This window comes from Venustampulla echinocandica (assembly GCF_003357145.1).
Source record: "Venustampulla echinocandica strain BP 5553 chromosome Unknown scaffold_9, whole genome shotgun sequence".
NCBI lineage: Eukaryota > Fungi > Ascomycota > Leotiomycetes > Helotiales > Pleuroascaceae > Venustampulla > Venustampulla echinocandica.
The window spans coordinates 1,258,280-1,282,149 of record NW_022474214.1 but is presented as its reverse complement, the minus strand read 5'-3'; the positions used below and the strand labels follow the sequence as shown (position 1 = coordinate 1,282,149).

General features: G+C 51.3%; 5 protein-coding genes across 5 annotated transcripts; 2 read left to right on the top strand and 3 right to left on the bottom strand.

Annotated features, from left to right (window-relative positions):
- On the bottom strand, window positions 1-603 carry BP5553_09156 (Uncharacterized protein; the record flags this gene model as incomplete). The annotated part of the gene is made up of 1 exon (XM_032017779.1): window positions 1-603. The coding sequence occupies one exon, from the start codon at window positions 601-603 to the stop codon at window positions 1-3; it is 603 nt and encodes a 200-aa protein (XP_031866422.1).
- Window positions 604-3,205: 2,602 nt separating this feature from the next.
- Window positions 3,206-4,348, bottom strand: BP5553_09155 (Uncharacterized protein; the record flags this gene model as incomplete). The annotated part of the gene is made up of 1 exon (XM_032017778.1): window positions 3,206-4,348. One exon carries the CDS (start codon window positions 4,346-4,348, stop codon window positions 3,206-3,208), a length of 1,143 nt encoding a protein of 380 aa, XP_031866421.1.
- Window positions 4,349-5,052: 704 nt separating this feature from the next.
- BP5553_09154 (Polyketide synthase-nonribosomal peptide synthetase) lies at window positions 5,053-17,697 on the top strand (the record flags this gene model as incomplete). The annotated part of the gene is made up of 5 exons (XM_032017777.1): window positions 5,053-9,399; window positions 9,487-13,110; window positions 13,194-14,262; window positions 14,396-14,709; window positions 14,839-17,697. 5 exons carry the CDS (start codon window positions 5,053-5,055, stop codon window positions 17,695-17,697), a joined length of 12,213 nt encoding a protein of 4,070 aa, XP_031866420.1.
- Window positions 17,698-18,692: 995 nt separating this feature from the next.
- Window positions 18,693-20,139, top strand: BP5553_09153 (S-adenosyl-L-methionine-dependent methyltransferase; the record flags this gene model as incomplete). The annotated part of the gene is made up of 4 exons (XM_032017776.1): window positions 18,693-19,035; window positions 19,087-19,213; window positions 19,299-19,762; window positions 19,832-20,139. 4 exons carry the CDS (start codon window positions 18,693-18,695, stop codon window positions 20,137-20,139), a joined length of 1,242 nt encoding a protein of 413 aa, XP_031866419.1.
- Window positions 20,140-20,669: 530 nt separating this feature from the next.
- Window positions 20,670-23,079, bottom strand: BP5553_09152 (Uncharacterized protein; the record flags this gene model as incomplete). The annotated part of the gene is made up of 3 exons (XM_032017775.1): window positions 20,670-22,397; window positions 22,460-22,988; window positions 23,042-23,079. 3 exons carry the CDS (start codon window positions 23,077-23,079, stop codon window positions 20,670-20,672), a joined length of 2,295 nt encoding a protein of 764 aa, XP_031866418.1.
- Window positions 23,080-23,870: the final 791 nt, after the last annotated feature.

The window sequence follows — 23,870 nt, the reverse complement described above, 5'->3', positions numbered from 1 at the left end:
CTAAGCAGCAATCTCAAACGCTTTGAAGACTTCTGGAATATCCGCTACAACAGATCCGTTCTGTGCAAACCCAGCCAATTCTTCAACCAGACCATGGTCCATGTCGACAATGTTGTACTTCTGTCCATCACCAAGGAACAACACATCCGGCATCGTTGAAGTGCAAGTCCCCGGTGCCGATGAACAAGCACCTTCTTGAGCCCCCCTCTTGTTCGAGCGGAAGCCGTAGCCTGCACCGGTGTAAGGTCCTGAATTAAGACACTTTTCGGTGCCGCCAAATAAAGTGTCGATGGTCTTCACTCTGGCACAGTTACCACCCTCGTGTCCTCTCAGCTCGAGGAACCAGTTGGTCGGGACAGCGTAGAATATGATACTACCGAATGTTCCGGAGGGGATACCGCAACATAGCTGTGGAAGTACGTTAGAAATTGTGTGGTTTAAGGGGGTGCCGAGTTTATGGAAGGAGAGAATGTTTACATTGGGGTTTAAATTTGTGCAAACCCAGCCTCCACTGCGGGAATCACAGCCGTTTCTGATTCTGAGACCGACATCAATTGCTGAAACCGATGCTGTAAGACCGAGAATAATGGTGAGGAGTTGCATATTGAAGTTGATTTATAATTGATTCTCGAAACGGGGAGGTTCGGTGGCAGTTGAAGATCGATGCAATGAAGCTTGAGAAGATGGATGCGATGAAGAAAGAAGTAATATTGTTGCAGATTTCCTCATCTTTATACAAGTTCTCGGTGTCGAAAAGCAGTTGTTTCTTGAAAATTTGTCAGATCCTTTCTGTCGCATCATACGTCTGTTCGTACAAATCAGCACAATAAATTTCAGTACATTATTAAAGCGCGCAAGTAAGACTGAAAATTTGTCTTGTCAGATCCTTTCTGTCGCATTATACGTCTGTTCGTACAAATCAGCACAAGAAATTTCAGTACATTATTAAAGCACCCCCTACTTACACGGTGCTATGTATTCTATAGGTCTCGCTAGTGAACACAAGTGAGATAAGCACAGTATCTCGATTTATTGGTAAGACAGATGGGCCATAGTGCATGTTTATTACTGTATTTCAGCAGTCAGCCGTAGCCGCCCGAGTGTTTTACCGACTCGTATTGGTCCAAGTATAACACGCGATAGCGCGCGCTCCAGAAAGTCCCCATGTAGCAGCAAAGGCCCCGGAGGGCCACCAAGGGGAGCTGTACGCCACGTGCAACGGTGGCGCCGCAGCCGAGCATAGGGCGTGCATCGTGTCGACCCCAACACACTACCCCGGAGGGACACCTTTGAGAGAGCGCAGGCGTAAATGACGGCCTATCGTGAATTGATTTGCGCTCAGAGAGCGGCGGTTATAGTTAGGAAAAGGATAGGGTAGTAAGCTTGAATCCTATTCAGGTTAGTATCTCGTACTATCCTTTTCTAACTCTATAAAGAACGTGAAATATAGAAGTATACAGAGGGAACCGCAACGACCCAAAGGCCGACAGACGCTCAGACGTTCACCCAACAAGGGCTACTGGACACTTCCCGAAAGACTACTTCGTAGCAGTAAAGGCACAGAGACAGCAGCTGAGCCGAGGGAGAGTTCTATGAGTACTACTTTATTCTAGGACGAGATCTTGTCAAACAAGTTATCTGTCCTCTTCAAGGATTTAATAAATAGTCCTATGAGTAACAGAGGAATTAGTTCTCTGTATTTCACTTATTCGTCTATATACGAAGTATAATTGACAAGTATCTACATCGTCCAAGTACTAACATGAACTTCTCAACTCTTTCTTCGAAAAGTCGTTTCGTAGAGTATATAGTTATATAGTATGTCAATTCAGCTTTGATAAAAGTTTTCTTCACCGATAATAAATAAGCCGAAAACTATAGAATATACTGATATTAATTCAGATATTTCCGAAAGACTTTTGATTGAATCTTTACAAGTCCGAAGTTTTACACGAAAAAGAACTCAACGTCTAAGAACGAAGTCAGTTTATATATTAAATTAATTTTCTACTTAATTCTAAAAGACGTTAACTTTGATAAAAAGTAGTCAAAGTAAAATTAAATAACTGATTTAGATCTATTAAATATAGCAAAGATATCGTCTATATATCGCAAATAAAGAATCAAGTTGTCTTTTAGTTTATTTTATAATCGTATAATTAATTTAATAAATTGTTCTTTAAATTTAAAACTAACATTTGTAAATGTAAAAGTATATAATGTTTTTATTATAATACTATTAATTTGGAAATAATATTTATTATAGAATCTAAAACAGTTGTAAGTTATAATAGTTTCTAGAAAGTTTAGAATCTGTCAATAATCTATTCTGTCGCTACTATTGTAATCAGCTAGAGTTTATTGTAAATGATCAATAGTTTCCGTAGTTAGAACGTTAGTATAAAAGGATTCTACGTCGCTTATAACAATCTAAATATTTCCGACCGAGTAATAGTTTGTTCTTTTAATCGAGAAATAACTTCCCTAGTTGAATCTACAACTTAGAGTATCTCCTTCTTGTAGAATATCCGAAAAGTGAAATTACAGATTTATAAGTTATATCTTATTACTTAGGAGTAACTAGGAACGATAAGACGAAGAGTCTACAGAGTTTTATGTACTTTTAGGATAGTATAGAATTCTGGGATAGTATTTTCATCGTTAGATACGAATAAGTATTCAGAAACTTCGTCAGAAAAGAAAAATGACTTTGCGATTTCAATAATCCGTTCGAGAACTCTGTGATAGTATTGTTCTATAACATCTTTATGAGTGATGAATTTATATATCTTAGTATCGGACAATATATGTTCATAGTAATATAGATATTATAGTTTCGAAATAGTAGCTAACTCGAGGTTTTTATCGGTAATCTTCAGTAAGAACTTATTCGACTACTAGAAGTCTTTGATAGATTTTATATCTAGATTGAATATATGAATTACGGAAGAGTTTAAGTCTGTTGTCTTTTCGAATAGTAAGTCCTTTCCTTTGCGTAATCCTTTCTCGATTGTATCGTTCTATTCCTCGGGTAAAGGTGTCCACGACTTTTTAGTTACATAGAATTTCGATTGTTCACGAAGAATTAAACGAAATAACTTATATTATAATATTTTATAATTAATATTTAATTAAACTACTTTTATAAAAGATAATATTAGTTAGAATATATTTTACTATAAAGTAAAACCAATATTTATAAGATTTAATACAATAGCTTTATAATAATAGGATAAACTAACTTTACACCTTTCACTTCCCCTTTCCACACTTCCTTTATCCCATCCTCGACGGCGGCTAGCCCGCCTCTTCTCTCCTCCTTCGGATAAGGCTCAATGCGACCCTCATCTAGCAGACGTTGCGCAACCACATACCAAGCCTCCGCAAACTCACGATCATGCGGGCGGGCATCCAAGTTATACGGAGGGGCCCAAGCTACGGGGTGTCCGAACTGGGTATACGTGCACACCCAGTCTGGAACCACGCTGCGGCGAGTGTGGCCGCGTAGAGGGAAGGCATCCAGAGCCACATAGCGCCCGCCGGCCGGCCCCAGGGCTTCATAGCAGGTGCTCATGGATGCCGTATCGCTGATGCAGTCCAGTGCCAGCGCCAATGAGTCGCCGATGTATTCACGCACGTCCGCGCCACACTTCGGCGAATGGTAGTCGAATGTCGCGGTTGCGCCAAAATGCATGGCACGCTCTGATGATGCCGGTGAGCATGTTGTTATGGGGTTGAATCCGGCTATCTTCAGGACTTGGATTGCCATAGCGCCCGTTGACGTGCCGCCGCCATACACCAACACTGCTGGTCTACCTTCGATACTGGTGGCGGTTTTTGAGTCTGAGCTCACGGTTGATGGCATAGGCAGCTGGAGATAGTTGAATAATGCCAACCCGACCGTGGCCAGCGTGGCTCCGATGGTCGATGCTGTTGTGAGGTCCATGTTGGCCGGGACATGCCAGACAAGGCGAGCGGGAACAGCAGTGTATTCGGCAAAGGCGCCGTTATCGAGGCGGAGGGGATTGTTCCCAAAGACGCCACCGAATACACGGTCGCCGAGTTCAACAAGCTTCATGTTATTGTTGGCTCGGAACTTGTCAGTCTTCACATCGGCCCCTAACTGCACAACGATGCCCGAGAAGTCAACTCCACTGGTCGCGCCAGGTGATGGTGACATGTCGGCCGATTTGCCATCGACCTGGTTGATAGAAACAGCGGCAACTCGAACCAGGACTTCTAACGGGTCTAGGACCGGCAGTGCTGATGCGGTGGACAACCCCACGGAGCTGGGCCCTGAGATCTTCACAGCAGCCTGCGTGGCTGGAATGATAACGGAGGCGGCCATTGTGATTTATTGAGCTAATTATCTGTGCCTTTTCTCTCTAGCTCAGTATGCTCGAGTTATCGAGAAATACTTATGCTTTTTCCCGAGAGTTTACAAGAACTAACTAGATTGCCCAAGCCAAAACGATAATGAGATTAATGATCATAGCATACATGGCAATTTGGACCCTAGACTATCAAAATGACGAAGCGAGGATCATATGCCGAGACGGGCAAGATCTCGGAATATGCCTTACGTGAAGATAGCACTTACCTACGGGGAAAAGGTAGGGAAGAGGGTCCCTGAAGACCGAAGACCTAATATTCTACGGGAAATAGTCTTTATGTGTCTAAAAAGGAGATTTCCGATTGGGCGGAATACCCGTAGCGAGCAACACACCTCGGAAAATACCTCGGAGTATTCTATTAAGGAAAGCATTTTCGTATATCGCATTACCTATTATTATTACTCTATAGACGTGCTCAAACAATCGACGAAGCCTTCAACCTGTCGCTCAAAATCTTTCAAGTCTGTTCAACCTAGTATTTTGAGCGCTTGAACTCGCGACCTAGTTGCGAAGATAGGGGCTTGATTCAGTTCGCGATCTGTAGTTATCAACCATTATACCCTATATCTGCCCCTGCCAACGACAACGATGAGAACCACTGTCATTGATATCTCAGTCTGAAACTCATCTATTTCTCAACGACATTCCTTTTAGCAACATGACGAAACGAAGCTACGTCGAGGAGCCTATCGCCATTGTAGGATCGGCATGCCGGTTCCCCGGCGGCTCCAACTCACCTTCGAAGCTATGGGACCTGCTCGAACAGCCTCGTGATGTTCTAAAGACATTCGATCCCGAACGCCTCAACTTGGAACGCTTCTACCACCCTGATGGCGAAACTCATGGCTCGACAAATGTTACGAACAAGTCTTACCTCCTCGAGCAGGACACACGTCTCTTCGATGCCTCATTCTTCGGCATCACTGGTATGGAGGCTGCAGGGATGGACCCACAGCAGCGCATGCTCTTGGAGACGGTGTACGAAGCCTTTGAGTCGGCGGGCATGACCCTAGAACAGCTCAAGGGCTCCTTTACCTCAGTACATGTCGGAGTCATGACAAACGACTGGACTAGCATCCAGCTTCGAGATCCGGAGACCATTCCACAATATACTGCGACCGGAACCGCGAATAGCATTATCTCGAACCGGATCTCGTACGTGTTCGATCTTCAAGGTCCATCTGTCACAATCGATACCGCATGTTCCAGCTCTCTGGTAGCGTTACATCAGGCGGCCCGGGGTCTGCTCGACGGCGACGGCGAAGCTGCCGTCGTGGCCGGCGTGAACATTATCCTCGACCCAACCCTGTATATTACTGAGTCTAAGTTGCACATGCTTTCATCCGACTCACGATCCCGTATGTGGGACAAGTCGGCCAGCGGCTATGCTCGGGGCGAGGGGACATCGGCGCTGCTCCTCAAGACACTGAGCCGAGCGCTGCGGGACGGTGACCATATCGAAGGCCTGATCCGCAGCACCGGCGTCAACTCGGACGGCCAGAGCCCCGGCATCACTATGCCATTCGCTCCGACCCAGGCTGCTCTTATTCGTCGAACGTATCGTCGCGCTGGACTAGATCCTATCAAGGACCGGCCTCAGTACTTTGAGGCTCACGGTACCGGCACTCCTGCAGGAGATCCGGTCGAGGCACGTGCAATTAGTGACGCTTTTGTAGCGGCCCATGGGCCCACGTCTTTTGACAATCCGATGTACGTCGGATCCATTAAGACGGTGATCGGGCATTTGGAGGGCTGCGCGGGCCTCGCCGGTGTGATGAAGGTGCTGCTGGCCCTCAAGCACCGGACTATTCCCCCCAATCTGTTATTCAACGAGCTCAACCCAGCCATTGCACAATACTACGGACCGCTTCAAATCCCCACAACAGCGCTGCCATGGCCTGAATTGCCCACCGGTACGCCAGCACGTGCAAGCGTGAATAGTTTTGGGTTTGGAGGCACGAATGCCCATGCCATCATCGAAAGTTATGACAACGGCGTTTCGGTACGGGAACACGACGAGCAGATTGGTGTACTCGGTCCCTTGCTCTTTTCAGCAGCATCGGGACCGTCCCTGCTGCGCACCGTCCGATCATATCTAACGCACCTGGGAGAGCATCCCGAGCTGGATATGGGCGACCTGAGCTGGCTGCTTCAAACGCGCCGCTCCACCCACAGGGTGCGCGCCAGTTTCTCTGGGAAATCACGAGAATCCATTCTGGAGAATATGCGAGCCTGGGTAGCCACGTATGAGAAATCGACGGGTGGCAGCATCGGATACCAGCCTCGCCTGGTCAATCCAAAGGAGATCTCTGGCGTTCTGGGTGTCTTTACCGGCCAGGGCGCACAATGGCCCACTATGGGACGGGAACTATTCAACCGCTCCCCATTATTCCGACGCACTATAGAAGAATGTGAGTCTGTTTTGCGGGCTCTGCCCGGTCACGATGCGCCCACATGGTCGCTGGTGCAAGAATTGCTCGTCGAGGCCTCCTCGTCACGCCTCTCAGAGGCCGTAATCGCGCAGCCCATGTGCACCGCTATTCAACTTGCTTTAGTCGACTTGCTTGCTGCTGCGGGCATTGGTTTTGATGCAGTGATAGGGCACTCGTCCGGAGAAATTGCTGCAGTATACGCTAGCGGCATTATTACACGCGCGGGTGCCTTGCAGATCGCTTACTACCGCGGCTTCCACGCGCAACGGGCCGCCGGGGAACAGGGCCAGCGCGGCGCCATGATGGCCGTGGGTCTCTCGCTTGACCAGGCCTCTCAGTTCTGCAGTCGCCTAGAATTCGTAGGACGTCTGCGGGTCGCGGCTAGCAACTCACTGCAAAGCGTGACGCTGTCTGGGGATATCGACGCCGTCCAAGAGGCAAAACAGATATTCGATGCCGACAGTGTCTTTGCACGCTTGCTCAAGGTCGACACAGCATACCACTCCCACCATATGCAACCATGTGCTCAACCGTACCTACAATCCCTGCTGGCGTGCAAAATCGAGGTCCGGACGCCCAAACCAGGCCAATGCATTTGGAGCTCGAGTGTACGGGGAAATACGGAACTGCTTGGGGGTGATTTGAGCTCCTTAAAGGGCCCGTACTGGGTTGCCAACATGGTGCAGACGGTTCTTTTCTCCCAGGCTGTCGAGTCATCGATCTGGCACGGCGGACCTTTCGATGTCGCTATCGAGGTTGGTCCACACCCCACCCTCAAAGGCCCTGTGGAGCAAACCCTCAAGGCCGTTTACGGCTCAACGCCCCTCTACACCGGCGTCCTCAAACGCGATGGCAGCGACGCCGTGGCCTTTTCGACAGCCATAGGGGCGGTTTGGACGCAGTTAGGCCCCTCGGCGATTGACTTCGCCGGCTATCGTGCAGCTTTCTACCATGGGCAGCCACCAGTGCCTCGAGTACCCCAGGACCTGCCAGCTTACGTATGGGACCATGAGAAAATTCATTGGCGCGAGTCAACGATGTCACGGCGTTATCGTACAGGACGCGATGCGAGCAATGAGCTGTTGGGGAAACGCACGCCTGACGACAACGAGCGTGAGCTGCGCTGGCGCAATGTACTACGCCTCGGCGAACTGCCTTGGATGCGTGGCCATGAGGTGCTTGGCGAAGTGCTGCTTCCCGGTGCAGCCTATGTGTCCTTCGCGGTTGAGGCTGGCTATCAGCTCGCGGCCGCTGCGGAGCGCGAGGTCGTATTGCTCGAGGTTGAGAATGTAGATATTCTCCGGCCCGTGGTCGTCCCTGATAATAAAGACGGTGTCGAGACCTTATTCACAGTCCAGTTGCTCAATGGTTCTTCCCTGCGTGGAACAATCGACAATGTACGAGCTAAATTTTCATACTACGTCTGTGTGAACCAGACTGCTGGGACCATGGTTCATGCAAGCAGCGGTGAGCTTGTGGTCCATTTTGGCAAGCCATCCGAGTCCGGGGATATGCTACCGCTGCGTGATCCAGTGCCCGCCAATCTTATCGACATCGATTGTGCCCGGGTTTATTCTATGTTCGAGGGGATCGGGCTTAAATACACAGGGCCATTCCATACCATGACGAAAAGCAGTCGATGTCTTGGTTATGCCACCGCCAATGGCATCTGGCCCGATAGATCGCTGGGTAGCGGCAGCATTATGCATCCCGCCTTGCTTGACGTTGCCTTTCAAACTCTGATTCTCGCCCGAGCTCATCCCGCAAGTGGCCATATCACCACGGCAATTCTGCCCTCACACATTGACCGTGTACGAGTTAGCCCGTTGATGCCAATTTTGCAGAAGCAACGGTCAGGAGATGGGGAGATGAGCGCCGATTTTGAGAGCTGGGCAGTTAAGCAAACTGTCACCTCCCTGACCGGGGATATCAATGTGTACGATGCTGCGTCGGGACGGACCTTGGTGCAGGTCGAAGGCCTGGCTCTTAACATGGTAGGCGAGCAAGATGCATCCCGCGACCGTCCTGTGTTTGCCAAAACGCTATGGGCACGAGACGTAGTGCTTGAACTGCCGGATCTCGAACGCAATGCGGCCCATGATACCGAGCTGCTCCGCTTGTCCGAGGATATGGAGCGCGTAGCGCTATTCTATGCACGACGCTTGATCGAGGAGACTGCTTCTGAGGATAGGGGCAAGTTTAAATGGTATCATCAGCGCATGTTGGAGGCGTTTGACGAGCATTTGGCACTGGCGGCCAGTGGACAACATCCTCTGCTGCGGCGCGAGTGGTTGGTCGATGGTCCAGAGATATTGAAGGGAATGGACGCGGCACATCCAGATGCGGTCCAATTGCAAATGCTTCATGCGGTGGGCAACAACCTCGCAGGCATCGTCCAGGGACAGATATCGCAATTGCAAGTCATGACTAAGGACGATCTGCTCAACCGCTTTTTCATGGAGGACTTGGCTTGCATTCGCGTCAACCAGTTCCTTGCCGATACGCTACGTCAAATTACCTTCAAGTACCCTCGTTGCAATATTCTTGAAATTGGTGCAGGTACTGGTGGCACGGTATGTCTCTATTCATTGTTTTCGCCATGGAGCGAACATGGAAATCTCATTTTACGTACATGATACTAACTTATGGTGATATATTAGACAAGGAGTGCGCTGAAAGCTATTGATGATGCTTATATGTCCTATACGTTCACTGATATCTCATCCGCTTTCCTTCCTAGTGCGGAAGAAAAGTTCGCAGGCTATTCTCACAAGATGATTTTCAAGACGCTCGACATTGAGAATGACCTTGATAGCCAGGGGTACGCACCCCACTCGTTTGACATCGTGATTGCGGCCAACGTTCTCCACGCTACTCACAATCTGCACAAGACAATGCGTAACGTGCGCTCACTGCTTCGCCCTGGCGGCTACGTCCTGCTGTTCGAGACCACTGGCGAAACCCTAAGCATTCCATTAATGTTCAGCGGCCTCCCTAGTTGGTGGCCCGGTGAAGAACCCGAACGTAGGCTCCGGCCCATTATGCCTCCCCTCCACTGGGAACAGATTCTGTCCGACACGGGATTCTCGGGGCTCGACATGGTTGTCCATGATGTTGCCGTTGAGTCTAAGCACACAACAGCGCTGCTGGTCACCCAGGCCACCAACGATACAGTTCTGCGCTTGCGTGAGCCGCTGGCTGACCTTGCAGCTGTCCCAGCCCCACTCGAGCCGATTTTGCTCATTGGCGGGAAGAAGCTGGCGACTGCTAAAATGCTAACTGAGATACAGAAGCTACTGCCCCGTGCCTGGCGGTCCCGTGTGCGAGTAGTGAGCAGCGTTGACGACATTGATCTTGCTAAAATAAACCCCGGCACTGATATCATCTGCTTACACGACATCGACGAGCCGTTGTTTGTAACTACTATGACAGCGCCGCGCCTAGCCGCTTTACAAAGCTTATTGATGAAGTCACGGAACTTGCTCTGGGTGAGCAGCGCTACTACCGGGAAAACGCACTCGCCCCGTGCCACCATGTTCCACGGCATCGCGCGTGTGGCGGCCGCTGAGATGGCACACTTGCATGTGCAGATACTTGGGCTTGAAGCCGGTATAGTACCCGCGGCGGCTGCCCGCTTTTGTCTGGAGGCTTTCCTACGCCTGAGAGAGACAGCGGAGGCGGCTGTTGGCGATGCCGCAAGCGAGGGAGCCCTGTTGTGGGCACACGAGGAGGAAATGGAGGTGCTCGCCCATGGCGAGGTCATTATCCCTCGTGTTGTGGCGGACAAGGCTTTGAACGAGGTGTATCTTGCATCGAGTCGCACCGTCACCAAGCGCGTAGATGCCACCGACTTGGTCACTCACGCTATTCCTGGGCCGGCTAGGATGATGCTACAGGCGGGTGATGATGTGGAGAGGAGCGCCAACACCTCCCGTGTACAAGTCAAGTACGCTTTACACATTCCAGCCAAGACAGGCGACGGAATTTATCTTGTCTGCGGAACATCTGCTTCTACTTCTTCTCCCGTCATAGCTATATCTCACAAGAACTCCTCCGTCATCATGGTGCCCTCTGGACACCTCGTAACCATCGCCCCTGAAGAATGCACGCCCGATATACTTGTGGCCACAGCTGATCGCCTATTCGTGCATGCTGTTACTGCCCTCGCGGTACCCGGCAGCCCTGTACTCTTCTATGGTGCCGAGACAATACAGGCTAAAGAACTAACTGCTGAGCTTGCAATTCAAGGTAGCGGCGCCATTTTTGCAAGCTCGGACCCCGATGCCCCCGATACTTACATCAAAATACATGCCCAGTCCTCCAAGCGTGCCATTCAACGGGCCGTGCCTCCCGATGTTACATTATATATCGACTGTCAAATGTTCCCATCCGCCGTAAGCGACACACTCGGGGACTCCTTTATCCTGGGCGGTAAAGCTTGGAATCTTGATGCAAGACTTTTAGAGGACGCTTTTAGGACTTCCAAGTTGGCGGCGGCCACACTGCTAGAAGATGCTTATTTGTACGCCAAAAAGACGACAGCCGACCTGGTAACGACGCTGCCGGCACATTCATCTCTGAGTTGCGATGTAGTGGAGGTGGCTGCGCTAGCCGGTGCTCAAGTATCATCGCTTGCACATACGCGATACGTAACTGACTGGCAAAGGCGCGAATCTCTCTTGTTGATGGTGCCGCCACTTGATACACGAGGTCTGCTCCGACCTGATCGGACTTATTTGATGACTGGTGCTGCGGGAGGTTTAGGTCTTTCCATCTGCAAATGGTTGTTAGCCAATGGTGCAAAGCATATGGTCATCACGAGCCGCAATCCCAATGTTGACCCGGCTACGCTTGAAGATGCACGACGCGCAGGCGCCTCTGTACATGTCCTTGCTATGGACGTGTCTAATAAGGCCTCGGTCAGCAGTGTTGTGCAACATATCCGAAACACAATGCCTCCTATTGCTGGCGTGTGCAACGCCGCCATGGTGCTTACAGACAAGCTCGTACTAGATATGGACATCAACCAGCTGAACGGCACACTCGCACCAAAGGTAGACGGTAGCGAGCTCCTGGATGCAGCTTTCGGTAATGAAGCCCTTGACTTCTTTATAATGCTTTCGTCGTCAGCAACTGTGCTTGGCAACATTGGCCAGGCCAATTACCACGTGGCCAATCTATTCATGGCAAGCTTAGCGGCGCAACGACGATCGCGTGGACTCCCAGGTTCTGTTGTACACGTCGGCCATATCACCGATGTTGGCTACATTGTCATGGCTCGAGACCGCACCGCCCAGCTCGAGGAGCACTTCCGCACCATCCGCCTAATGCCACTGTCCGAGACGGATGTACACCATGCTTTCGCCCAAGCCATCCGTGGCGGAAAACCTGGCAGCCACGTTTCGCCCGATATTATCATGGGCGTGGAGCCCGCCGAAGAGCCCATGGCATCCGACGTAGTCGAAGTATCCGAGAGCAAGATTCCGTGGCTGGCGAACCCGCGCCTAGGTCACCTAGTGCCCGTCGCCACGCTGCATGGGAGCCGGCAAGCGCAGGCTCAGCTTGGGGTGGCAGGAGCAGGAAGTCTTCGACAACTGGTGCAGGATACTGAAGACGAAGAGGAAGCTGTGGCGGTGGTGCTAGAGGTCTTCTGCGCCAAGTTGGAAGCCACGCTGCAGCTACCAGCCGGCCGGGCTATGGAGAATGCGCAGCGCGCCATCATTGACCTTGGTATCGACTCGTTGGTAGCAGTCGAGATTCGGACTTGGTTTCTCAAAGAACTAGGCGTCGAGGTACCCGTTGTCAAAATTTTGGGCGGAGACAGTGTACAACAAATTTGTATCACTGCTGCGAGAACGGTTATGTCGAGGAATATCAAGGCAGAGAGAGCTGAAGAGATCAAAGCCAAGGCCAAAGCAAGTACCGCAGTTGATAATTCGATTGCTGCTTCCGCTGCTAGTTCTTCTCCTCTTACTGTCCCTGTTCCCAATGCTCAAAATGGATCGCAAGTGGAGGAAATTACTCCTAGCGTGTCCGAAACGGACGATGACTCTGCGAGATCGATCTATACCAGTCCGGATACCGATTCCTCTGAGACCACAAGCACCTCGCTGGTCAAGCCTACTGATAGTTCGTCTTCTTCCATAACAGAAGCCAAGAGCGAAACTGAACAAGAAGCTAATGCAACTGAGGTTGAAATAATCCGCCAAGAGCGCATGTCACGGTCCCAAGCCAGAATCTGGTTTCTGAGCCAACATCTGGATGACCCAGCAGCTTACAACATGGTCCTCTCAATCTGACGCGCTTTCGACATGCCCTCCAAGTAGTGACACAACACCACGAGTGCATCCGCATGTGCTTTTACCAGCGGGTCGGTGATGGCCATGCCATGCAGGGCCTGATATCGTCCTCAGCCTACGAGCTAGATTATGTTCCTGATGCCGATGATAATGATTTGCGTCAGTCATTAGCCCGTTTGAAAACACGCACTTGGGATCTCCAGGCAGGACGTACACTGGGCGTTGCCGTGCTGAGCCGTGGCCCCGAACTGCATGACTTCGTCTTTGGATATCATCACATTATTACCGACGTCGTGGGCTGGTTTATGTTTTTACAGGACTTGAACCATGCATACCGCATGCAGCCTTTGGATAAGGCCAGCATCGGCTCCCACCTTGACTATACAGCCCAGCAGCTCAAGTTGGAAGAAGCGGGCGGCCTGTACGACGAGCTACTGGCTTTCTGGCAAACCGAGTTCTCTACCTTACCTGACCCGCTCCCACTACTGCCGTCAGCCTCGGTGCGCGCCCGCCCTACCCAGCAGGCACCTGGGCGGACTGGAAAGAAGATTCATAGCGATTACCGGACTATGGCGGTCGAGCGAGTGGCTGCCGTCAAGGCGACGTGTCGTCGGCTACGCATAAGTCCCTTCCACTTCTACTTGGCGGTGCTAGAAGTGCTGCTGGCGCGTCAGACAGGGACCGAGGACATCTGTGTTGGGATCGTGGACGCCAATCGAGGTGACGACGAAAAAGTTGCCCGTATGGTTGGTTGCTTTGTGAATATGCTCCCTGTGAGGGTTCGCGTTGAGACCCAGAATAGTTTTGCTGAAGTGGCCCGCGGAGCATCACGCAAGGCGCTCGCCGCATTTGCACATGCTGGATTGCCTTTTGATGTACTCCTGGACGCCGTGAAGGCTCCTCGCTGGGCAGATGGCACCACACCTCCATTGTTCCAGGCAGCGTTGAACTACCGCGGTGCTGGCTGGTCAGACCTCCCTCTAGGCGCAGACTGCCGTATGAAGTTGTCTATGGACGACGGAAAAGATGCGGAGACGCCGTATGATATTAGTCTGGGTGTGATTGATATGGCACAGGAGTGCATTATTGATCTACATTGCCCAGCGACATTATACAGCACGGATGCTGTAAAAGGAAGTATGTATTATTCTAGCTGACATTTTTATTTGTATTTGTACTTGGAAGCTACCTCACCCCCCCCCCCACCCCCGGGACCCCCTTCCATTTTTTTGTCTTTTGGAACATAGGAACAGGATTAACCATGCTGTAGTGATGGATGCCTACATGCGCCTCGTCGATGCATTTGCGTCCGATCCGGATATGCGTATTGATAAATGCTCCCTCCACGGCGAGGCTCAGGTCAGCAAGGCCCTCGACCTTGGAAAGGGCCCCGTGGTAGATTTTGGCTGGCCAGCAACGCTGTCCCAACGTTTTCTTGATATGTTCAGCCTCCACTCTACCCAGCCTGCCGTTATAGACAACGGAACAACTGTTTCGTATACCCAGATCGCTGCCCGTGTCAACTCGGTATCCAACGCGCTCCGCACTTCTGGATGTACCGCAGGCGACCGTATTGCCGTGCTGGTAAGCAGCAGATTCTCTTATTATTTCACTCTATTTTGGTAGTCAAAACGTTCAAAACATTTTTAGAACGTTATTCCAAAAGCCGAAATACTCTCTGCTTTGTATAGAATCACAACTAATTTCCAATAGTGCGAACCGTCAGCAGACTCCATAGTTGCTCTACTAGCTATTCTTCAAACCGGCTGTGTATACGTACCCTTGGACACTAGCCTACCAACGGCACGACATGCAGCTATGTTCCAGAGCTGCGAGCCTATCTTACTGCTTTTCCACGCAGCCACCGAGAAATCTGTTGCCGAACTGAGCAATGAGACCAGCAATCTATTCCGCGAAATGCGTATCGACAATATCTCGCCTACAAACCCCCTCTCCAGGATGTCCTGCTCATCAGACCCCACTGCGCCTGCTGTTCTGCTCTTCACCAGCGGCTCCACAGGCACGCCTAAGGGCATCCTCCTGAGCCAGGGCAACTTTGCTAACCACATCGCCCTCAAAAAGCAGGAGCTGGTCTTGGGTCAGGAGCATGTTTTACAACAAAGCTCACTGGGATTCGATATGTCATTGATACAAACCTTTTGTGCGCTCGCCAACGGCGGATGCCTAGTAATTGCACCCCGCGATGTACGCCGCGATCCAGTGGCAATGACAGCTCTAGTGCGCAAGCATCGTGTCTCCTTGACCATCGCAACGCCCTCCGAGTACCTAACGTGGCTGCGTTACGGGTCATTGTCGTTGCAGGGCCACACCGCGTGGCGGCATGCGTGTATGGGTGGTGAGCTTGTTTCAGAGGAGTTGAAGAATGGGTTCCGCCGGCTCAACCTGGCGGGACTACAGCTGACCAACTGTTATGGCCCAACTGAGATTACTGCCGCAGCATCGTTTCAGACGATCGACATGAACAGTGCTGTTGTCAGTGATTATGAGATTGACGACGAGGAGCAGCATCTGAGAGTCAAGTACGCCGTGGGAAAGGCGCTGCCAAACTACTCGGTCTGCATTCTCGACGAAGCAGGCCGGCCGCAGCCGGTGCAGACTACAGGTGAGATTTGCATCGGCGGTGCTGGTGTGGCGCTGGGGTATTTGGGCCTGCCCGACGAGACACGCAGCAAGTTTACCACAGATCCAAGTACAGGCTACCGTGTCTACCGCACCGGTGACCAAGGACGTTTGCTCGCCGACGGTACCCTGTTGTGCTTTGGCCGTCTAGAGGGGGATACCCAGATCAAGCTGCGCGGTTTGCGGGTCGAACTCCAGGAGGTAGAGGTGGCCCTGCTCCAGGCCGCTGATGGCGTCCTATCCACCGTCGTTGTTTCCCCGCGGGGAGATGTTCTGATTGCACACGCTACCATATCTTCTGGGCACGAAAGTGCAGTCGGCACGGCCGAGCTGGCAGAAATCCTCAAGCGTTTGCGGTTACCACAATACTTCATTCCAGCAAGCATCATCGTGCTTCCAACTCTGCCTACCAATGCGAACGGAAAGCTTGACCGCAAGGCGATTGCAGCTTTACCACTTCCCATCACCCGAGATGCAGATGGCACGCCGCTGGACCCTCGCCCTCAGGAGAAGATGAACGTCCGTGAAGGCGAGCTGCGCTTGTTGTGGGAACGGGTACTCCCCGCTGTCGCAACGGCAGAGCGAATCACTCCATCGTCGGACTTCTTCCTTTCCGGAGGCAACTCCATGCTACTCATGCGCTTGCAAGCTGCTATCACCGAATCCATGGGTGTAAAAGTACCGACCCGCGTGCTTTATGGCGCCAGCACATTAGCTGCCATGTCGCGTGCAGTCCAAGAGCGCCGCGAGGCCGAGGCGGATGACGTCGATGACCCTGAAGACATCGACTGGGCTACCGAGACGGCTGTGCCTGGATGGCTGAAGCAACAGATACGCGAGACACTGCAGCCAAGTTCGACTAAAACCAAGAAGACTAAGAGCAAGGCTGGTGGTCTTGAGATCGTTCTTACGGGCGCCACGGGCTTTCTTGGTGGCCGCCTTCTGCATATGCTACTCGACTCGCCAGCTGTACGTGCCGTGCACTGTATTGCTGTACTCCCTGACGATACACACCTGCTGCCCCAAAACAGTCAGAACAAGATCCACTGCTACACCGGCAGCTTAGCAGACCCAACGCTGGGCCTTACTCCGACCGAGTCCGAGCTATTAGAGCAGACGGCCGATGTGATCGTGCACGCCGGCGCCAGCGGGCACTGCCTAAACAACTATGCAACGCTACGAGGGCCTAATCTTGTCTCCACGCACCGACTTGCCTCGCTAGCGCTTCCCCGCGCTGTGCCCCTCCTCTTCATCTCTTCAAACCGTGTCGCTCTGCTCGGTGGACGTACCGCACAGCCGGCCGAGTCACTAGCAGCTTTCACACCTCCTGTTGATGGCCGTGAGGGATATACAGCGAGTAAGTGGGCAGGCGAGGTATTCCTCGAGAATCTGTCAAACTACTATCACCAGCATCACTCGAAGGGGAACTTGGCGGATGGGAAGCAGCAGCAAAATCAAACGAACTGGAATGTCTCGGTGCACCGACCATGCATAGTGGTCGGCGAGCAGGCACCAAATTCGGACTCAATGAACGCAATCCTGCGCTTTTCATTATCGATGCGTTCTGTCCCGCGACTGAGACGGGGGACAGGCTTCATTGACTTTGCTCCTGTGGATGGGGTGGCGGAGGAGATTGTAGAGGCAGCGCTGCAGATAGGATCTGGAGCAGTCGAGAGAGACAATCTGGTTGTAGCGAAGGCTGAGGATGTTGCTCTCCAGTTCAGGCACCACTCAAGCAATGTCAAGGTGCCTCTGGATAAGTTCCGCGATTATTTGGAGAAGGTGTATGGTGGGCGATTTGAGGCACTCGAGATGCGGGAGTGGGTTGTGAAGGCTTCTGGAGAGGGCATCGATCCGTTGATCACGGCGTATCTAGATGGGGTTTTAGATACGGACGAGGAGATGATATTTCCTTATCTTGGGAAGGATTAGAGGGTTTTGTTATTATGATTTTATATGTTTTGCAATTTTGTTAGCACGGTTACAATGTATGAATCAATTGTAAGATTTTTAGTTATTAGATTTTTACATGTTTTGCAATGTTATTTGTTAGTACTGTTAGAATGTATCATTCAATTATAGAACTGGCCAATTGCCTCATTTGATAATTTTCCGGATCAAGCCTCTATCTCGCTTAACTTATGCTGTACAGCATGTATCAGAGAAGCGATAATCCTGAATCTAATATATGCTCACTATCACGAGTTTCAATGATCTTGATTTCAATTCTGGACAAAGGGAATACTGCTGAACACACACATAGAATAGGTAGAATAGGAATTTGAAGCTTGGCGGAGGTTGCAGGCCAAGTTGTCCCCTATCATGCATGCCTCCTCCTGCCAAAGGTCCCTAAGGGGTATCCTACAAGCTCCGATCGCTACTGATTCGTGGAGTACCTACCTCCCTCACCAGTAGTACGTGGAGGTAGTACAACGATGTGAGAGTGGTGTATCTAGATCAGCGACATACCCCGTGCTTGCTTGCTCATTGAGGAGAGCCGTTGAATAATCCGGTCCCACAATACGCACTCCGAGGCCGAGCCTGAAGGATGATGTTTCCCCGCCGCCATAATATGTCCGCGCATGTCCATCACCAAATCAGATCGTACGGGGGTGTTGAATAGTCCGGGCCCACTCTGCGCATTCCGAGGCCGAACCTAATCGACGCGTGGGAGTTTCCCGCCTATACTACATTATCGCTGGTCAGTTACAGTAAGTACTCGAGTAAGGTCTTAGGAAAGCAAAGTATAGCCTTCAAGCTTGTCGAAGATATAAAGTCAGGCATAATGACTCGTTATACGTCTGAACTGCTTATTCCTCCTGCATCTTGTTGCCATCGCTTTCTACTCACTCCAAACCTCTCGTTTCTGCTCAACCGCTCAAAAAGTCTAGTGCCCCGTTGCGTTACTTTGGTCACAAATTCCCATCATGTCATCTCCCACTCCCAATGTTGCCGAGAAGCTCGAATCGGTGGCGGCCATCCTAAACGATGCTGCCAAGGGCCTCCGAGCTGGGGCCAAAGCAACCCCAGAGCAGCATGCCGTACTCATCGAGGCTCTCAAAAGCACTGTCGAGCTCGTCAATGAGCCCCGCGACGATATCTCCGATGTCATGACGGCTTTCGCCCAGGGCACTATCATCCGGCTTTTTATCAAGTGGCAGGTCTTCGCCAACATTCCCCTCGATGGGGCCATCCCATACAAAGATCTCGCCGTCAAGGTGGCCGGCGATGTCGCCCTCATTAGTGAGAATATTCCGAGATCCCAACAGGGTACTCTTTTCGGCGAATGCTGCTAACTGCTATCTTCTTTCCGTCTCTTAGCCCGCCTCTGTTGGGTACTGGTCTCGACGGGAGTTCTACGCCAGGAAGGCTCAGACCAAATTGCGCACACAATCAGATCAAGGGCCTATGGCCACCGCAATCCGCTCCAAGCCATGATGCAGATGGGGTTAGTTCGACCTCCACCTTCTCCTCCTCCAACTAAGCCCCCAGGCTGTGCCTATCCGCTAGGCAAGCATTCTAACTGTCGGGAGGTTTGACGAGTATCTACCACCACTCCTCGCTCTACCACGGTACTACGAGACCTACGGCATCAAAGAGCCGACCGAGAAACTGTACACGGTCAAGGCTTTCGCCGAGGGCAAGCCGGGCCAGTCCGTGGCCGACATCACCCTAGCAGACCCTGAACGGGTCGCCACTTTCGTGCTGGCCATGGACTCGATGGAGAACATGTATCCGCACGACGGGATGTACAACTACAGCTGGGTGGCGGCACGCGCGGGCGAGTCGCCGGACCGGGCGCTGATTGTCGACGTCGGCGGCGCCCAGGGCAACGCCCTTCAGGCGATGTGCAAGAGCACCCCAGGGTTGCCCATGAGCCGCTGCGTGCTGCAGGACCTGCCGGAGGTGATTGAGACGGTGAAGAAGATTGGCGATGAAGGGATCAAGGGCGCCAGGTTGATGAGCATGGATTTCCACAACGAACAGCCGGTCAAAGGTCCGTCTATCTTTCTCTCTTCTGTCTTGCGTGGTCGGCTCAACTAATGCTGTGCGCTCCTTTCTCCAGGTGCCCTCGTCTACCACATCCGGCGGTGTCTCCACGATTTTGGGGATGACGAGAGCGTGCAAATCCTGCAACACCTGTCCGATGCCATGGCGCCGGACAGCCGGGTGCTGATTGGGGAAGCAGTCATGGACAACCCGCCGGCGCGCTCCGTGGCGCTGGTGGACTTCTTGCTGTCGACGGTCGGAGGCAAGGAGAGGACGGTCGATGGCTTCCGCGAGATCGCCAGCCGCGCGGGGCTGAAGGTACGGGCTGTTCACCAGGGTAAGCAGCGGGGCATGTCGATTGTCGAGTGTGAAAAGGAGATATAGGCGTAAATGCCACTTAGCTACTCGCTCGACTAGAATGAATACCATAAAATGGGTCTACAAGCTTTATTATTTAAGCCGTTGTATAGGTAAAAGTTTTACTTCATGCTATTTTAATGGCCACTAGTGTGTATGTAATATAGACTCGTGTTAAATTCTAGAGTAAAAGACACAATTTCACATAGGAGCATTCATTAGTATCATATAGGCCTGTGTAACTCTAAGTTGTAATTCAGATGCAAACTCTGGCATTGAAGTGTCAAGTTGTCCTTAGCATCTGGCATTACATACCTTACGTGAATACTGTAATATTGTGTCACTAGTCTTTAAGAATACTTTTTGAGCGTTGTGACTCATAGGATCTAGGTGCCAGCTACATACATGTTTTGAGGAAGCATAAGGTAACTTGAAAAGAAGTAAAATAAATCTTAATTTCTTTATTTACACGGAGGCTTTTGTTTCTGTGACTTCAAAATACTTCGCCGAATAATCCAAACCCGTAAGAGCTGCGACCCGGCCTCATTTTATCTTTACTAAAGTGTCGGCATCCTATGATCAATATCGTCGTTAAATATCCAGTTCAGTGGCTCGGTGTTGCCCAGGTCGAACATACCATCTGGGTTCATAAAGCCCCAGTCTTCCATTACTTCTCCCGGTGTGGCCACTGACTCCTGCAGAAGCATATCCTCCTCAGCTCCCTCCTCCTGGCCCTGGGTCGCCGCGATTTGTTTGAGGATTGGCAAGCATTCCTCCTCTACATTCTCCGCAGCCCTAATCAGAAGTTGGGTAATGGCGTCCTTGTCCAGGCCGCGCTGGAGTCCTTCGACCTGGGCCCCAACCACACTCATGAGTAAATAGCCCTTCACATTAGTCTCACCCACCTCGTTGCCCCGCAAGCACCAGGCCTTAGCCTCGTCTAGCACGGTCAATAGGTCCGGCCGCAAAGGCACGGGAACCAGACTTTCCTCTTCTTGTAGCTGCGTCCGGAGCTCCATCGAGATGAGCAATGCAGCATGAATAGTGACCGTTGAATAGAATCCCGAGCTGCAGACCGCAAGCTGCGCTAAATCGTCCCAGTCTGACGAAGTTGCCTCGGTGATGGACGTGAGACCGGAAGACGGATACGCCGCCCGCCAGATTTTGAGCGAGGAATCAACTACAACCTTGCGGGAAAATGCGTAGGCTGTCTCGTGGAGTGCCGGGCCGAAGTACGGGACATGAAGAGACGAGAGATATCGATGCATTTCGAAATCCACTGCCCGGATCTCGAATGGAGAGAGCGAAGATCCAGTAGGTGACGTTCCAGTGCCCGACTTACTAAAAGCTTGCAACGTTCGACCTAGTTCTCTGTATGCCGTCCAGAGCTGTGCATCGAGCCGAAGAGTTTCCTCGTACGTGCCAGAGGAGGAAAGATCGTTTAAGAACTTTACTACAGCGAGGCGCTGTGAAAAGGTTTTGTGAAGTGCTATTGAGATAGACACTTGCGTGAAGACATCTTCCGGCCTTGGCACTGGATCGTTGGTGGCCACGAGCTGGTCGTCGTCGAAATTGCCGGGAGGCGCAGTATCAAAATCGTCAAGAGAAATAAAGGGAGGTCCTCCAGAGGATAAACTAGACTGTAAGGTCATTTCCAGGATCGTGTTCCAAAGTCTTCGTCGCATTTCGGCAACAAAAACCGTTCCTTTAGGTAGGTGAGCAGGATCTCGATGTAGACCTAGGAAGACTGCTTTCTTGAACACTGTACCGATCGAAATCCATATCGAGTCTCCACCGGCTCCTACTCTTTCCTGGGCAATCAAAAGAAGCAGGCTAGTCTGCAGAATAGGGATGTCTAGCCGTGACTTGAACTTGGGCTCTGAAATCCAAGCTATTGACTCGTGAACCCAGTGGACAGCTGAGGCTCGCAATGAAAATTGCTTATCGTACGTAACCGCGCCAATAGCAAGCACGAGTTTAAGCTGAACTAAGAAAGCTGTATTAGGGTCAGGGCTATTCTGTGAGAGCCAGAGCGTTTGGTAGTCCCTGCGGAAAGTAGGGATATGTAGGACTCGATAAATAGCCTCCGTCGTCCGGAGGTAGCAGTCGACTAGCGCATCAGCGATCACTTTAGAGGGTAAATCGGACGTGGGTGGTGAGGGCCATGGAGGTGTCCGCCGCGCTTTAATGACCCTTGCCAAGGATTTGCACCTTTCTATTCCCATCCAGGCGTTCGATCTACCTTCTAGTAGATGGGGCTCAATGGTCTCCCAGATGTCGCGTATCTGATTCTGGTTAGGCCACTAATTCAAGAAACCCCGACCACTAATAGGATGTGAATACTTACTAGGAGTACTCCGTTTACTCCCCAATGGCTTTGGCCAAACAAGCGTGTCTTATGCGTGATGCTGCGGGCAATGGATTGGGGTTGGCCGGTGGAGCCAGTCTCACAAAGGACATGAAAGGTTCCGCCGAGATGAGAGCTTGTCTTCTCGATGCTTGAGTTCGGGGGAGTCGAGACGGGAGACTGTATGGTCTGTAGGGTTGATTTCGACAGCTGGTCTTCAAGCTGGCGAATCCTAAGCTTCAATTTCAACGACTCGGCATCTTGGGCGGATAGCTGGCTCGTAGGCGTCGATGGGTCTGTTGACGCGGCAACGTGTGAGCTTGACGAATGGCTTGAACTATCAATGGGTATTGACTCTCGAGAGCTTGGAACCGCTAGGCCAGGCCCAATTGTTTGATTGCGAGAAGGTGAAGGAGGAGGATGGTTGGGATTCTCATAGATACAAGCCCCGCTTCTGGCCCGCCGACAGTTGCTACAGGGCGTTTCTCGATTGCATCGGATCTTGCGCTTCCTACAGAGCGAGCACGATCTACGTTCTGGCCGTCAGCGCACGTATATCACGAACGAGAGTTCTCAACCTACACAGCTGGCCGTCGTCGCCGTCCATCGTGTTCAGCCATGGCTACCTTGCGTCACGTGAACCCGTGGGCTTTTTCTATTCAGCTCGAGCAGGGAGAGAGAGGTATGTCGCAGATAATTGGTTGGCAAGTTTTTTTTTTTTTGCAAACAGCCAAGGTTAGAGTGGGGAGTGAGTATAACGAGTGAGTATATAGTCAGTCATGCAGTGGAGGCGGCAACTGGGCATGTAGTCTGTCTGTTTGTCTGCACCGCGTCGAGTTGGAGTCCAACAGCTGATGTAATACCCAACTCCGAGCCCGACTTTGAGTATATATATGCCCGAGTCCGAGGATACGCCCGAGTCCGAGTCCGCCACCCACAAAGTATCTCCGACAAGCTCCCCCTTTCTCCAGCCCCACCATGTCTGCGGCACGTACCGTGCAGGACATGGGTACGCACAGGCATGCCTGTCGCCCGGGGTCAACGGCCAGGGCCACTATCGGCACTTGCGGAGAATTCGTGGGCGATGCAACTCGGTGGCTTCCGAACCCCACAAGGCTTTTTGGGGTGGCTGACGTAAAACTTCTGCAGATCTATCTCTGCTTACAAGTAGAGACCTGTTATTGGTGGCGCATCAGCTAGATGCCTGAAACTATGCGACATTCCTGTTCAGGTTATGGACCTTAGATCTAGGTAGTATTACGAACCGTTTATGCATGGATGATGAATAAATTGATCTTCGGCCCAATCTGCACAGAGATAAGGGGTTATACCTTATATAGGGCATACAGTACTAGATCGAAGTATGTACTTAGTTGCACAACTTACATTAGAAGACGTTTCATATGCAGTA